Below are 15,380 nucleotides of genomic sequence, written 5' to 3'. Positions count from 1 at the left end.
ACACCAATACGAGACAGCCTCATGGTTCCCCCTGCAGGTGGTGGGCCCACTGGGGGATGGTCTTGTATCTCTCGTTTGGACTTGGCCTGGCCAGGTACCGCGAGAAGTAACCCGACCACCAGGCTCTCGCCTACGAGTCCTGACCCCTGGCCTGGCTCCAGGGTGGGACCCTGGCTCTGTCCTCCCAGGCCACTTCATGTGGCTCATTCTAGTGGTCCTCGTGAAGGCGTCTGAACCACTCTTTGTCCGAACCCAGAGCCTGTTTGCCATGGGAGACCTGGACAACATAGCCTTTAGAATCATTCGAGCACTCAAACCCCTCCACCACGTTAAGGTGGCAGTTTTTGTATTCATTTTAGAAATTTTACTTTGTTTTATGTTGTGGATTATGTTTTTGAACAATATGATCAACAACAACAAAAAAATGACTGGCAAATCCCACATAAGTAGCTGAAGATGGATGGATGGATGGATGGATGGATGGATGGATGGATGGATGGTCCAACACAGAAAGGTAAGGCTGGTTTGTATGTTTCTATGGGTTGTATTAAGAATTAATGACTGAGGTTACTTTTTGGGAACCTACCAGGTACTTTCCTAGAACTTAAAGGGCTACTTTCATAGATCTTAGAGATTTTCCAGTTCCTGCTAAGGAAGTTTCAGAAATGTACCTAGTAAGTTCTAAGATAACAACTAGTAAGTTTAGGCAAAACAACCAGTAAGTGCCATAAAAGTTTCAGCAAAGTATGTTGTAAGTTTTAAAAAGAATCCTCTTAAGTCAATAAAAGTATCTGCCAAGGTCATGGACCTTTTTGAAAAGTACACAGTAAGTTCTGGAAAGTCATTTATACATTCCTAGAAAGTTACTTGTAGTTTTCCTGAAAGTTCTTAGAGGGTTCCTGGTAGGTTCTGGGAAAGTATGGGCTGTACTTGTAGTGGTCCTCCAGTTTTAACTATTCAGCGACAATGCTAACCCTAAAGTAAAATATGCTATCAAGTGGTGGTTCTTGATCCAGAGGCAGACGATCTCAATTAATAGCACATCTTATCTGTGGTGCAGGGAAATGGTTAACATGCCAGATTGTTAGAATAGAATAAAAAATAGTTATTTTTTAGTCATTTCTTTTAAACATGAGAGGAGAAACCAGATCACTTGAAAGAAACAGTGAGTAAAGCAGCTTGACAGTCATGAATCTGACCCAGCAAAGGTGCTCATTGTAATAGAGGAGATTCATATTTGTGACAAAAGCTGTGGACCTGTGTTCTTATTAATCAGATGTATTTGAAATTTATCAACCTGAACTTGTAGGTTTTAAAAATAATTTATTGAGGAAGACAATTTAAGCTAAATCGTAACTACATGCTACTCTCCTGTTCTTTTGGACCGTCAGCTGCTTTGCACTTCCATTTGATTCATTTTATATTGATTGCCAAATACTTTTACTAATGTTAATAACAATGTAATTTCTACTAAAAACTATGCATATCAAATGTACGAAAATTGTTACAGCAAATGTATTTCTCATAGTTGGTGTTTACCAGTGCAGAATATGTCAGTACAAACATTGCGACAGGTAACCAGGAAGTCTGTGACAGTTGCACACTGTCTAAAAGGATAGAGCACTGAAGTGCAGCCTAGGAACAGGACACCTACCTCGATGGGCGAAGCTCAGGTTACCTTTTGTTTCTCAGTGAAATAAAGGGAGCCAGACATGAGGAGTCGAAATAAATAAATGAAATAATCCCAGTCTGCATCTATTTGTTGTAGAAAAATATATGAAAACAAGAATTATAACAAGAGGTGTATGTTTATGTAATAAATACCCTCCATTCTCCTCCTTTGAGGTATTTGTAATTTTCACAGTAGTACAGCTTTAGTACTGTGACAGCCTTAGACAGTGCGTCAAGCTGCAGGTCATCTTTGCCACAAAAAAATGAGGCAAAGAGAAGGTGAGTCATCCAATTTTCTGCTTCTATCAAACACACTATTTTACTTCCTGTGATAAAGCCTCATGGGACTGCACTTAGTAAATAAACCCTTTGGTAGGTCTGTTGAGAGTGAGAGAGAGAAATAAACTATAATCCCTTTAAAGGGGATATGAGAAAGCTTTGCAGTAAACCTCCAATGAGTAAAGCCTAAAGCACAGTGTCCTTGTTTTCACCCTGGATGACCAAGAAATTGACAGGCAGGCCCAGCTTTTGCTACAATTTAAGCAGCTAACCTCTAGGATTAATAACCCTGCAGGCACAGAACAACAGTATACAGAGAACATAATTAACAAAACACAGCCACAAACAAAGATCAATCTTTGTCGTTACAAACACCTCAGCTACTTCTTTGTGACTCAGCAGTTACTACACATTATACAGTTCCTGAATAATTAATTGTAGGAAAACTGACAAGTTTGTTGTGTGGAAAAATCTCAAGACAACGACATGTAAATAGTATTTATACCCCTGGAAGATTCAAATGTAAAATCATTTTCTTTTAACCAGGAAGCTATTTTGATGTTCTCCAAAAGACGTTAAAACAATGCATTTAAAAATCACTTAAAAATGTCGTTACTTAGATTTTGACAAAACTGGCATGTCAAAAAGGATTTATACCCTTTTCATTAAATAATCGAAAAGCTTTTATAGGCAATACTGTAACAAACACTTCTTGCAACCGCTGGACAGCTTTTTGCTTATTTCCACTGGTATTTAGATCATTTATCTTTGTTGATGAGCTCCAAGTCTTTAAGGTTGAAAGGCCTTCCTACCATCACCCTAATATTTAGCTCCCTACACAGATTCTCTTTTGAATTTTGGTCAGTCTGAGCCACTCCAAAACATTAGTATTACTCCCAAAGGTATTTTTATATTTACTAAGGTGTGAAATCAATGTGGTTTATTTTTGTTGCACTTTAAACAGAGGTTTCACCAAAGCTATGTACAAATTAAGATAAATAAGTGTCATAATATTTCATAAAACCAGAAAAGAAAAAAAAAAAATGATGGGATCAAATTTATAAAAACAATAAAATACAGTCAGTCAGTCAGTCAGTCAGTCATTTTCTACCGCTTATTCCATAGTGGGTCGCGGGGGAGCTGGTGCCTATCTCCAGCAATCTATGGGCGAGAGGCGGGGTACACCCTGGACAGGTCGCCGGTCCATCGCAGGGCAAGCAATAAAATACAGTTTAATAAAAAAAAAACTTCATGCATGTAAAATTGAGATTTTAAGATGGACCTGAGCTGAAATGAGATTAAAAATGTAATAATGTTTTTAGAAATTGTGGCAAATAAAAAATTCTGCTCTACTGGCAAAAGTATTGACAGCAAAGGTACCATTTATTCTGCAACTGGTGACGCTTTATTCTAAGATTATGCAAATACAACAGAAAAACAAATTTTAAAGCTTTTTAAACTTTTTAAGGTGCCAATAAATGCGGCCAGCAGTGGTTGTCTTGTTTTATTTAAAAGAAATGTCTTTTTATTTACATTTGTCCAATAAAGAACAATGAAGAACATGAAATGTTAAAAATGTCCAAGTTCTTTGCATTGCTCTGCTACTTATTGGATCAGTTTTGCCAAATATTCAGAGCATATTTGCTGAAGGTGGAAAACAGCCAAATGATTTAGTTCACAAGGAGTGTTTCAGTTGTTGTGAGATTTTTCATAGTCAGCAGAAAAAACATGCACCTACCTTGACATTTCTTCCTTTGTTTTTCCATCTGTAACATCTGCAACACAGGACAAACTGTCAGTCACTGCAGGACTTTTGCATTCACCTTCTGATTTCTGGGTAAAGCTTCATGTAAACCACCATGGAGGTTTTAAGCTTCTTACGCAGTTCACCCACTGTAGCAATTAATGCAAAGAGATTTTTCTGCCTGCTTGGTAAAGGGTTTTAATTATTAACTGTGCAGATACCGGAGCATGTTGTCCTGCAGACCAGAAGTGGGTAACTGACTCACCACAATTGCCTAATGCAGCCTTCAACAGTCTATGTAATCAAGAGGAGCCTACCTGCACAGGGAGCAATGGGAGGAATATCTAAGGAAGCCTGTTGTGGGACCGCCTGGAACACCAACATCTTTCAGCCTGAACACAGTTGCAGAAACTGTCAAGTTAAACTGTGGCTAAAATTCTTCCACCAAGGTCCACACACTTTTTTTTGCCTCCTTGTTTCTTAATTGGTGGAAAACAGTGGCTTTGTGCCATGGCTGGTCATTATCCACAGCGCCTTCCTTGTTTTTGGATTTCAAACCAATTATGCTGCAAATGCTCCCTCACATGGGTTACAGAGACTCATTTCATTTCAGCAGCACAGAGAACTACTCAGATTTCTTATTTTCAGCTGTTTAAACCGCATTTTACCAAGCAGCTGCATGTGACAGCTTTAAACTAGCCGTTTACTGCATTAAAAGTAGCATTTTAGAGATATGCTTGAAGTTTATCTGATATAGATGTCCAGGTTTGAGCTGCGATGAACTGAAATACCTGGAGGTCAGATGTTTAATTTCAGTTCATAAGAGAAACATTATTCAGTCGGTCAGGAATTAAAAGAGCGTAGAAAAGCTTATTTTACTTTACAGATTAAGTTAAACTATTTGTTTACAATTATCATGGACACACGTCAATTTATGCTTAATAGAGTGTCTCATAAGTACTGATGTGGAGTTTCTTGAATATTACTTTCATTAAACTAGTATAAAAATATCTAGACTAAAAAGTTGGGTTTGTCGAGAGGTTTTCTGCAGTATTTGGATGACACAAATGACAAAAATCAGAAAACAACAAAGGAAACCAGTAAATTTGTGCTTATATTTTATTCACATATGTTACATGTTGCATTAAATGTCCTGGTTCATACTTCCTGGTCAAACTCAGAAAGTTTGAGTCAGCACCTACAGTAATGTACTGTATTCCTTTTCATTCACACAGGAAAACACAGAATCTTTCAGTTACAATTTTAGACCCATTACTCGTTGGCTATTTGGTTGCGGTCATTTACAAAGTGGGTGCTTCAAAAATAAATCAAGAAAGAAAAGGAAGAACCTGGGGAAAAAGAAAATCAGCATGCAAAAATTCAGAAGGAAGTTCTCGTGTGCTTTTTGAATGATTCCACGTCGCTGGACAACATGGCCCAGCATTTCAATTCTAGGCAGCCGTAAACTGAAGCTTTCCAGGCACGACTCAGCCGAATCTCCACCCTTCCAGAAAGCAAGGTGACAATCAGAAAAATAAGTAGATCAGACAAATAATGGTTGCTTAAAAGATGCCATGCACACTGTTATAATGGATACCAACTCCGATAATCCTGCAATGTCAAAATGCAACTACAAATCACAACTAGATGCTGCACGAGAAAGAGATAGTCATAATGAATTGCTCTGCACTGGAGATATGAGGTTGATGAAAACGCTTAGAGGGAGAAATCCTTTCAAACGGCACAGGAAGATCAATTAGGAGTTCTCAAAAGCAGCTTTCGTTTCGCTGAGTTTCCAGGTCTTCAGAGAACTCCGACAAACTTGACGTGATATTTTTGTTCAGCCGTGGCGCTCAGCAGGACTCAATGCCTGTGCACGATGTTTATGAAGCTAAAACCAAGTGACTCATTTCAGCTTTTTTTTTCCTTTACATACAACCAAAATAAAAAATAAAAAAAAAAACCACTAAAAAAGGCCGTGGGGTGCAATATGGCGACCGCATACCTCCCTAAACTATAAAGTGAGTTTGAATCCACGATCCGAGCCTTCAACTGTAAACTTGAAGCACAACCTTACAAAAAAAAAGAAAAAGATAATCTTCACAAAAGTTAACATTACTTGAACAATGAGCAGCAGCATTTATTTAAATATCTAAAACATATTTTAAACAGCAAAGACAACAAAAAAGGAAAAAAATAATTCCTGAGGATGGATTGCAACTAGACCCAGAAAGTCTTTTCTTGTTCGCAGAAGAAAACTCTTGTGTCTTGACGGGTGGACTTGGTCTTGCCTACCATCACATCAGCAGACGAGGAGTGCAGCCTGCTGAAACATTGTTTCGCCCGATAGGAGATCCAAACCCACAGTGATAAATAAAAGGGATATGTGCTTTCTTCATCAAACATTGTGTGAAAACATATCAACTCTGTTAGGGACGTTGAGCAATTCTGATATTATGTTTTCTAAATACACATCTGCCTGATCTGTATCTTTTAAACCCAAACAGAAGAGACCCTTAAAGCCTGCTTCAGACCAACTGAATATCTGGGTAAACTCATTCTCTTTATGTTGATCTCATCCAATTTAGATCGTTTTTTTTCCTGTTGAAAGCCACACAATAAATCACTTGAACGCACACACGTGTTAATCTTTTAGGCATGACTGTACACCAGACTTCACATAAACCAAAAGCTGTGGCAGTGATAACCTTACTGAATGTTTGTTGCTTTTTATCATATTAAGGATATTCCAAATATTTTCATCAAGGCAGACACAAGCCAGGAAATCATAGTAATAACAATGATGAGAATAATAATAATACAAATCTCCATATTGGGTTTGTGAGTGTATTTTTTAAGTGGACTTTGGAAGATCTTAGAGTCCATTATAGTGCGGCCCCCAGCGTTTATTGATGTGATCGAAGGTGTGAGAAACCCACTGTTGCTCCAACACTTGATACCTCTCTTCACACAGGAACAGAGGCTTGCCACGGCTGCAGAAAGAGACAACAGATGAGAACAATGTTAGCCAAGGCAAGTTTATTTTTTACCATTCATGCACAGGGTCTTTCATAACACTTTAGAGCAAAACAGAGATAGAAAAAAAATGACACAAGTGTTTAAATATTCGACATACCGTAAATCTCGGTCTTCTTCCCCATGGGCGTCAAGGTAAACAGAGCCCCACAGACAGAAGCGATGTCCGCGGATGATGATGATGACTGAGGCATTTATCAGTAGAAAGATGCCTGTAGCTGCGCCACAATGTTGGGAGTGCTACAAAAATAATGGCAACAAAAACAAAGGCAAAATATATAAAACCAATAACATTCACTGGTTAAAATGCAGGTTGACTTATTTTTTCAACGTCACGAGTCACTAATGACTCAATCTATATAAGATGAATGCCATCTGTCCTGCTTATTGCACGGCATTAATGTACGTTATAGTTCATGTTCAGATTCGGTATTGTTTTAAAGTCATTAAATTCAGAGCACATCTTACATTACAAAATGTACAGCAGACTTGCTCTGAATTATTTTGATCAAATGTTTTAAAATGAATCACAAATATAAGTTTGCATTTAAAACGAAGGGAAAGTAGAAAAACGTAACGGCATTTCAAGTTGAACATTTCAATGAATGTAACAGGAAAAGCTTTTATTTTGAAGAACCAGAAATGTCAAAGGCAGGATAAGTTTATTCTGTGCCGAAATTTTCTTGTTTAAGGGAAAACCATCAGCTCATTATTATGAAGCTGCAAATATAACACAATCAATGGTACAGCAACACCATCAGGAAGAAAGTGGATAAACCAGTAAAAGCCCCAAACTCTGCAAACTTAAAAAACCTAAAAACAAGAATCTAAAGCACCGAGCAAAGTCTCAAGTGTTTGTTTATTGCTCAAAGAACATTTTTAAAATTCATTAATAATTTTAAAACCACCATCAGTAAGTCCAAGATCTATTTATTCTCATCATGTTTTTACCTTTTACTTTTATCAGATCCATCTATAGATCTAACATGCTAACAATCTCATTTCCCTGGGACTTCAAAGATAATATTTTAGAATAGGAAAATCCTTTATTGTCCCACAGTGGGGAAATACGGGTCCCAATGAAATTAGAGATGTGGTAAACTTACCAAAACACATTCACAGGTACCCTGATGTTTGCAGCACACGCCTTTGAGACAGACGAAAGCGCCACAAACCAGACAGAGTGCAGGGTCTTTCGGCACCTTTTTGCAGGCAGTGCAGGCCTTTCTGTGATAGTACTGGAAGATGATGTTGTAGTTGTCAGGTAGCCGAAGAAGGCGAGGTGCTGCCCACTGAGGGTCTTGGACCAGCAAGCTCTGCAGAAGAGAGGAACGACAGCAGAGGTGTTACAGCCAGGGTGTGAAACAGCAACTCACAGGGTGAAAGTCTGATGTTCTTCCAGATAAGACAGTCAGGCAAACACACTGCTCCTGTATTTACTGAGATAGAGAAGAAAACCAGGAGCTTCTTGTTACCTTACAAAGCCTAGAAGAAACAGCTTCGTGTTGACACAAATTCTCCCCACCCTCGTGTTTGTTTTTCAAATAAAAATGATATAGTGTATAACCTCTAAATATCAGCTATTACTGCATGCAAACAAAATCAGCTCTAATGAAACAGTTCTGTTTTTATAAGACAGGCTCAGAAAACAGGACGATTTACGGCACCTTGACAAAAATTGTAAAAATATAATTTACACACTTTTCAAAAACCAACGTGATCAACCTCGAATTACAGTGAGGGTTACAGTGCATCAAAACGTCATCAAAACGTTGGTACATTCAAGGAACGTACCAACAACTGTTTCAACTCTGTAAGACAAATCTGTGACTTTTACAGATTTTTGCTTTGCAGGTTCAAAATGTCATCTTTTATTCAAAATAAACGACCTTCTAGAAAGGTTGAACAATGGGCCTAAAATACTTTTTGTACGCCGTGGGTTAAATATGCGTAGAAAACTTTATAAACCTAAAAATGTCGCATTAATATGTGACGATGTCTAAAGTAAAATTAAAAAAGAAAGATACGCTGAGTTTTATAGCATAATAATAATAATTTTTATTATTGTTATTCATAACCATTTTAATTAAAAAGTGGCTTTTGAACCAATTGGGCTTATGGTTTTTAAAAGGGTACACATTTAGTTTTATTTCCATGTTTTAATTAGTAAAAGGCTGAGTCTTTTTATTGTGCCGTTCCTATTTCATTGCTTCTTTATGTTGAAAAGATAATCAGAAGAACAATATGAGAATTAATAGTTCTTTTCTTTTTAATTAGAACAAGAGAAAACAACAGAAATGAGGAAATTCCAACAGTGTATTGAATTTGTGTTAAATTTGACTCATTTTGTTCTTGCTGAGGTGTGGAGGTTTTTGCTCCTTTAAAAGTGAGGTTCAGAACTATGGGTTTAGGTCAAACACCCAAAAGGTTTCATATCTCTAAATTATTCAGTTCATATTGGCTATTATTGAAGGTGGTGCTGCTGAACAATTTTTTTATGCCTTTTTGGGACTGCAAAAAGAAAGAAACTACAAAAATCTTCATTGTTTCACATTTGTGTGCAAAATATGAGTTTTATGAAAGTTCAGGCCTTGAAAAAGGCAACTAAATTGATATAATAAAAAACACAACACCTGCAAAAAGGCTTTAGTGCTTGGATATGACCACTAAAAACTTGCAACTTTTGCTTGTCCAAAACACACCATCAGGCTCAGAATAACCCTGCATGCTTTAAATCTTTGTCAAAGTTGGTATGTTGACTAAATTTCACATACTAGTGATTGCTCGGGAAGCATGTGGGATAGCCCTGTGACCTCCTCACACCACTGTATCACCAGGTCAAAGGCGTTGCAGGGCCACTCCAGACATGAGGCACTGTGTACGGTGCTGGGAGGCTGAGGTGCTGACGGCAGCAGCCCTAAACACACAGCCAAGGTGGAGAACTCCTCCTCCTCCTGAGATAAACAGGAAAAAAACCAGTGAGCATTTCAAAACAAACAAACCAAAAGGCCAAAAGACAAAAGCTTCCTCACAGATCCCACATTTATTTATCTCAGTGAGAAGAAAAACAGAAATTGTGATGATATTTAAAGCAGTAATGTACCAGGCAGCCAGTTAGGTTGTCTCCATAAAGGTGGTGCTGCAGAAGGCAGGAGAGGCGAAGGAAGGGCAGGCAGAACTGCTGTAGGCTGAACTCAATAGACTGTGGCGACCACACACTGGAGCTCGGCTGGAGAGGAAAACATCAGAAAGACCTGATCTATAACCAGCCAACAGCTTGCTGATAACACCGTTATATACAACAACTCCTGGAGATTACTAGAGATATTAGATCACTGTCTGTGAGGGTAATGGCCGATTTATAGTAAAAGAGGAAATGAAAAGGAGCACAGAGAGGAAAGTATGTGATCTTCATGGCAGTAAAGCTTTAAAGGAGCCTCACCATAGTAGTTTCTTCACGGTTCACCTTGTAAATACTCTTGTCCTTGGAAAGTTCACTGATGACGTGACTGAGCAGAGCTTCGAAGGACTTCTCAGAATTTCGGGCACTCTGTGACAGAAAATTTAAGATTTTCCCGTCACAATGCTGACAACAAACAAACATAGAAAAGATTAAACATTTAGGTCAACTCTAACCTATACTAACGACAGACAAATGCTTCAACTTTAACTGAAAAAAAAAAACCCAACTGAATAATTCCTTTGAGCTTCATTTTAGGTCTTTACAGACCATCTGCTCGCTGTGATTAGAAAACACAAAGGTGCAACTTTAAGAAGCAATGCAACGTGTTTATTGAGCTGAACGTGATGATGAAATAAAGAAAAATGAGCAAAGGTAGTGTATGAATAATTTAACATGACAAGCCTCCAGAGTAGCATCAAAGAACCCTGCTCCTATTCCTCTAAATATGTTTTATAAATATTCTTCTGTGTACGATACGGGTGAACCAGTTTCCCAGGTGGAAAATCCAACCAGAAAATTTCTTAGATCACAAATGGCAAGAGCAAAAAAAACCAAAAACAATGACATTAAAATCAAGCAGTGAAAAACAAAAATACTGTGTATAAGTATTCAGCAAATAATTTACAACTAAGTGACCCCTGGAGGCAACTGTTTTCATGGGGTTTTATTTAGGGGTATCAGATTAAAGGGGGCTGAATGAATGCTACACATTTGAAAATTTTAAATGTAAAAAAAGAATATGGAAACGACGTAACATGTTCCTTTAATTTCACAGTTATGCACCACTCTGTGTATATGTAACAAAAAGTGTTACATAAAAAAGGTGTGAATACTTTGCAAAGGCAGTGCATGCCCCATATCCATACAAGCTAGGTCAGAATAAAAACTCCCTGTACTAACATACTTTAACATGAAAACAAACACAGGTTAAAGAAATTTTAAAAATCTGTTTATTCATTGAACTGCTGCCCGGAGCAAATGTACAAGTAAACCCAGAAGGTCGCAGAAGCCTAAGATTTCACTTCTCACAACTAGTACGTGTTGCATTGCGCCTTAATTAAGTCTCTATGTGCAGCACTATTTCACTCCCCTTTTCTCTAATTTGTAACCTATTTGAATGATTTCACACATGGGATGTATAGTCATTTTAGAGGTCTATCAGTGAATACTCTGATCATATAATCTAATCAGAATGATTCACTTGTATATCCACAATTTTCCCCCGTATAAGACGCGCTGCTCCTACAGAATATACTGACTAATGCAGCGTAATGTCTGATTAGCAGGAAGAGACATTACTAAATGTGTGTTCTGCTGATCTGGCTGGTGTTTTATACAGAAGAAAAGCCGAACACATTTATCAAGCTGAAGGTGGCAGAATATAAAACAGCAGTCTTATCTCGTCCGCTGTCCTTTGTGGCTGATTTATAGGGGAGGCTTTTGAAGTCTACAGCTTTCCTTTCTCGGGCCTCTAATCTGTTTTCTGTTCACTTTCATGGCTGCTGCATTCAACTCAACATGGACATTTTAGGCTATGTCAAAGTCATATCGACAGGGGCTTGTCAGAATTAAAGACAAAAAATAACTTTGTTTAAAAACAGAAATCCCTTAAATTAGTAATCTGTCAACTAATTGGCTTAATCAGTGCACATTATGACAATCAACACTATTTTGTATAAATATTAATTCAACTCAGCTTATATATATAGTGCTGGTTCACAACAAACACCATAACAGGCCACTTCACAATTCATTTACTTTATATATCATGGGTGTAAAAGTATAAAATAATCAGGCGTTGATGTATACCTCAGTGTTTGGGTCTCAGTTTGATGGTGCAGCACCGAATAGAAACAGATAACATTTCCAAATGCGAGTGTTTCTTTTCAGTTCTTTGAAACAGAAAATAACCTTGTTGGTGACGGGACTCTAAGGCAGGACTTGTCTACTGGTAAACTGACTTTAATCATGGAAAACATTTTCCAAATGTTCAAGAATGACAGAACCAAGTGTTTCTTTCAGCCTCAGCCTAATGCAAACCAAAAGACGGTATAGAACCATATAACTTCTCCTCATGCATGAATACACAATAAATAGTACTAAATAGAACTAAATGTTAAACTGTAACGCAGCTGGTATGACACTCTAAATACCAGGTGATGCTGGTTTAACTCGGTGGTGTTTATTTAACTGTATATTGGTGCATGGTGGAATGTCGCCTGATATCAAAAATTTAGAATAAATACACATACAACTTGCCATAAGTGTTGTATTTTATGACCATAGGGCTAGCTCACAGTGTCTTGACGTGGGTACTTGGTCTTGCCTACCATCACATCAGCAGACGAGGAGTCCCACAGTTCGCCCTCCACTATTACAACTAGAAATCTAAACTTTGCGCCCTGCTGAGAAAAACGAGCACATTGAGCCGACTGCGTGTCATTATTTCTATTCATTGCTGCATTGGTTTGGTGTGGGCTGCTTTAGACAGGAGCCTATAAGGAGCCACAATAAAACATGTGTTATTTATGTTCTGTTCTGAACGAGAGAAGTCACTGTCTGTACCTGACGGACTCTTCATATGTCTGCATCTACCAACGAGTGACGTCTGTCCCATAACATTTCAAGATGAATACAAGTACCGCTACACCCCGGACATAATTACTAGTTGACTTTTATGGTTTCTACCAGGCAATCAGATGGAAAACCATTACACAGTTACTAGAAAACAAGACAACTTATAATGAGCGTGTGGGCTCTCAGAGCATGGATTAAATGGTTTAACATTTACCTTCTTGAGTATTCCTGAAGTCGCCCAGGCTTGCCTTTCTTCAGAGCTGAGTTTTGTGGACAGTGCAGCCAAAGCCTGAGTGAACTGCAGGTTGAACAGCATCTTGATCACACAGATAAAGCGCTCTACAGGAGGACAGAAACAGATACTAAGAGCTTGAGCTAGTAAAATGTATAAGGATTTCTGGGTTTAAAAATGCCAGTTAAAGAATTGCACTTATTTCCAAAGATATCGCATCAGGTTCCTATTGTTTGACACAGAAAGCTGCAGTGGACAACACACAACAATTAGAAGAAAACTGAGCCAGAAAACTGAGTCAGACAGGTATTTACAGGTGTGAAATGCAAAAAAGAAAGAAAAAAAACCAACGGATGCTATTTGCCAAAAAGACTAACCAGTTTTTGCTCTGTATGCAGGGCCACGTGTCACTCCGCAAAGTCAGAAGTATGATTTATTAAAGCCATCAATGTCCATGTCGGACATCATATTTCTACTGCGAAGAACGATTCACAGTTCATAGTCTGGATTAATATGCATTATGTATGATGATCTGTCCATCCATCAGAGTGGAATATAAGAAAAAACTGTTCCATCTTTGTTTAAGAGTTAGATACAAAGCATGTGAAACTTTCTAGGCTTGTATTTATGTATGTTCTGTTACTCTCCAACAAAACAATCTTCCAGTCAATTCCTTGGACAGTTCACCTTATTTTCACAAGGAATGAATGGAGTAAAGAACAAGTAAGAGATGAAAGACACACACGGGAGGTGCAGACCTCCCATCTTTAGGGTCAGTTCTTCATGATCCTCGCTGCCAAAACAGCAACAAGAGTACTGATAAGAAATGTTAAATCCCAGTTTCAAGCACTGGTCTCAGATGATAATGGGGGTGCCCTTGTGCTGCAACCTTAAAAAGGTTTGTGCTCCTGCAGTTTCATGATTCTTACCTTTACGCAGAGGCTGTGGCATAGTTAGCACAAAGATGATGAGGAGGGATGGGACATCTCGAAATAGCATGGGGACCTCAGGTCTCTCCTCATCAAAGCCACTACAAAACAAAATACAAAGGAGTTTTTCATTACTCAAACAGAACTGCATGTACTCAGTACAATGTCAAATGGCTGTGGTAATGTAAAATATTTAGAAACAAATACAAACAAAACTACAACTGTACATGCAAACAGTGTAGTTCTCTCATTAATAGAAATTAGGACACCAATTAAAAATATGCAAAGTACACATATGCAGCCTAATATGTTAATACAATCCTAACTTTTAATACTAGCTTTATGATTACAGGCGACACTACTACAGCTCTGTTTATGAACCAGGATAGAGGCGACCAAGCTAAAATACCGTTTGTTACAATAACTGTAGTAGCTAGATATGTCCCAAAGGGACACTTCTGGGAAATCTTAAGAAAGTATAATTTGTTCATTCAGCCAGCAGTTAGCTGTTGGGGAGTTTTCTGACATTAACAGAAAATGGTGAATGAATTGTACAACTAAAATCCTAGATTAGATCAGCACATATACTATTTCTTTACATTTTTGTTTATGCTGGACTGCACAAAAGTATTATTAGTTTGCATGCTTTAAAATGCCACTGCATTGCAATTTTTGTTTAGGTTTATTGTGGAACATCAGGAAAAATGAAGCAAACTAATAAGGTAAATGATCGAGCCACGAGAAGAAGGTGAAGTATTGCCTTTAACTGTGAGTGGAAAACTACAGCTCTTTGAATGTCCCTCTTATTGTGAAACTAGATCCACATGCTTAATAACTCCTAGAATAATCCTACCAAGTAACCAGCATCTCTCTGCGCTCACTCAGTTTGTCTTGATTTAAGCAAGGTATTATGCAGCATTTACGGAAAAACCATAAAATAAGATTAAGATTTGTGTCAATAACATTTAGTGCAATTAGTATGGCGGTTTGTAAAAAACGAGGTGCACAAAACAATCATTTGCTAAAAGCTGGTGGTAGTTTTGACATGTCCTGCTGGCTTTACAAAAGACAGGGCATGGATGACAGAAGGTATATTTCACAATGTCCTCCAGTGAAATAACCCTGATTACGTTTCAAATCATTTTTCTAATCAGCTAATTAGTCTTAAAAGTTTAAAATCATGTTCCTGAAACCTTGTGATTTTGGATTGTTCTAACAGATGCTCAAAATGCAGAGTTCAATGAATTAACTCAAATAAATTTACTCTGTAATAAAGATCCATCTGTATTGAGCAACGTGAGTGAGGAGCATGGAGGAATCTCTGTCTCTTTTACTTGTCTTACCGATAGAGGCGAAGAGAGGGGGTGTGGGGGCAACCGAGTAGGAGGTAGTGAGGGAAAGCACAGACAGAGCCTTGCAATACCAACTATTTGCTTATTTTATTTATTA

At 37.9% G+C, this 15,380-nt stretch overlaps 1 protein-coding gene across 1 annotated transcript in view; it reads right to left on the bottom strand.

Annotated features, from left to right (window-relative positions):
* Positions 1–4,795: 4,795 nt before the first annotated feature.
* ubr3 (ubiquitin protein ligase E3 component n-recognin 3) overlaps positions 4,796–15,380 on the bottom strand; it is a 59,007-nt gene continuing 48,422 nt past the window's right edge. The window contains exons 32-39 of the mRNA XM_047370293.1: positions 13,932–14,032; positions 12,985–13,109; positions 10,173–10,280; positions 9,834–9,959; positions 9,505–9,684; positions 7,837–8,046; positions 6,831–6,970; positions 4,796–6,687 (exon numbers count right to left, since the gene is read on the bottom strand). Of these exons, the coding sequence (XP_047226249.1) occupies positions 6,570–6,687; positions 6,831–6,970; positions 7,837–8,046; positions 9,505–9,684; positions 9,834–9,959; positions 10,173–10,280; positions 12,985–13,109; positions 13,932–14,032 (1,108 nt within the window). The 3' untranslated portion in view covers positions 4,796–6,569. The remainder of the gene's footprint in view (positions 6,688–6,830; positions 6,971–7,836; positions 8,047–9,504; positions 9,685–9,833; positions 9,960–10,172; positions 10,281–12,984; positions 13,110–13,931; positions 14,033–15,380) is intronic.

This window comes from Girardinichthys multiradiatus, chromosome 7 (assembly GCF_021462225.1).
Source record: "Girardinichthys multiradiatus isolate DD_20200921_A chromosome 7, DD_fGirMul_XY1, whole genome shotgun sequence".
Classification (NCBI taxonomy): domain Eukaryota; kingdom Metazoa; phylum Chordata; class Actinopteri; order Cyprinodontiformes; family Goodeidae; genus Girardinichthys; species Girardinichthys multiradiatus.
The sequence above is the reverse complement of the archived record's forward strand: the minus strand, read 5'-3'. Positions and strand labels throughout refer to the sequence as shown.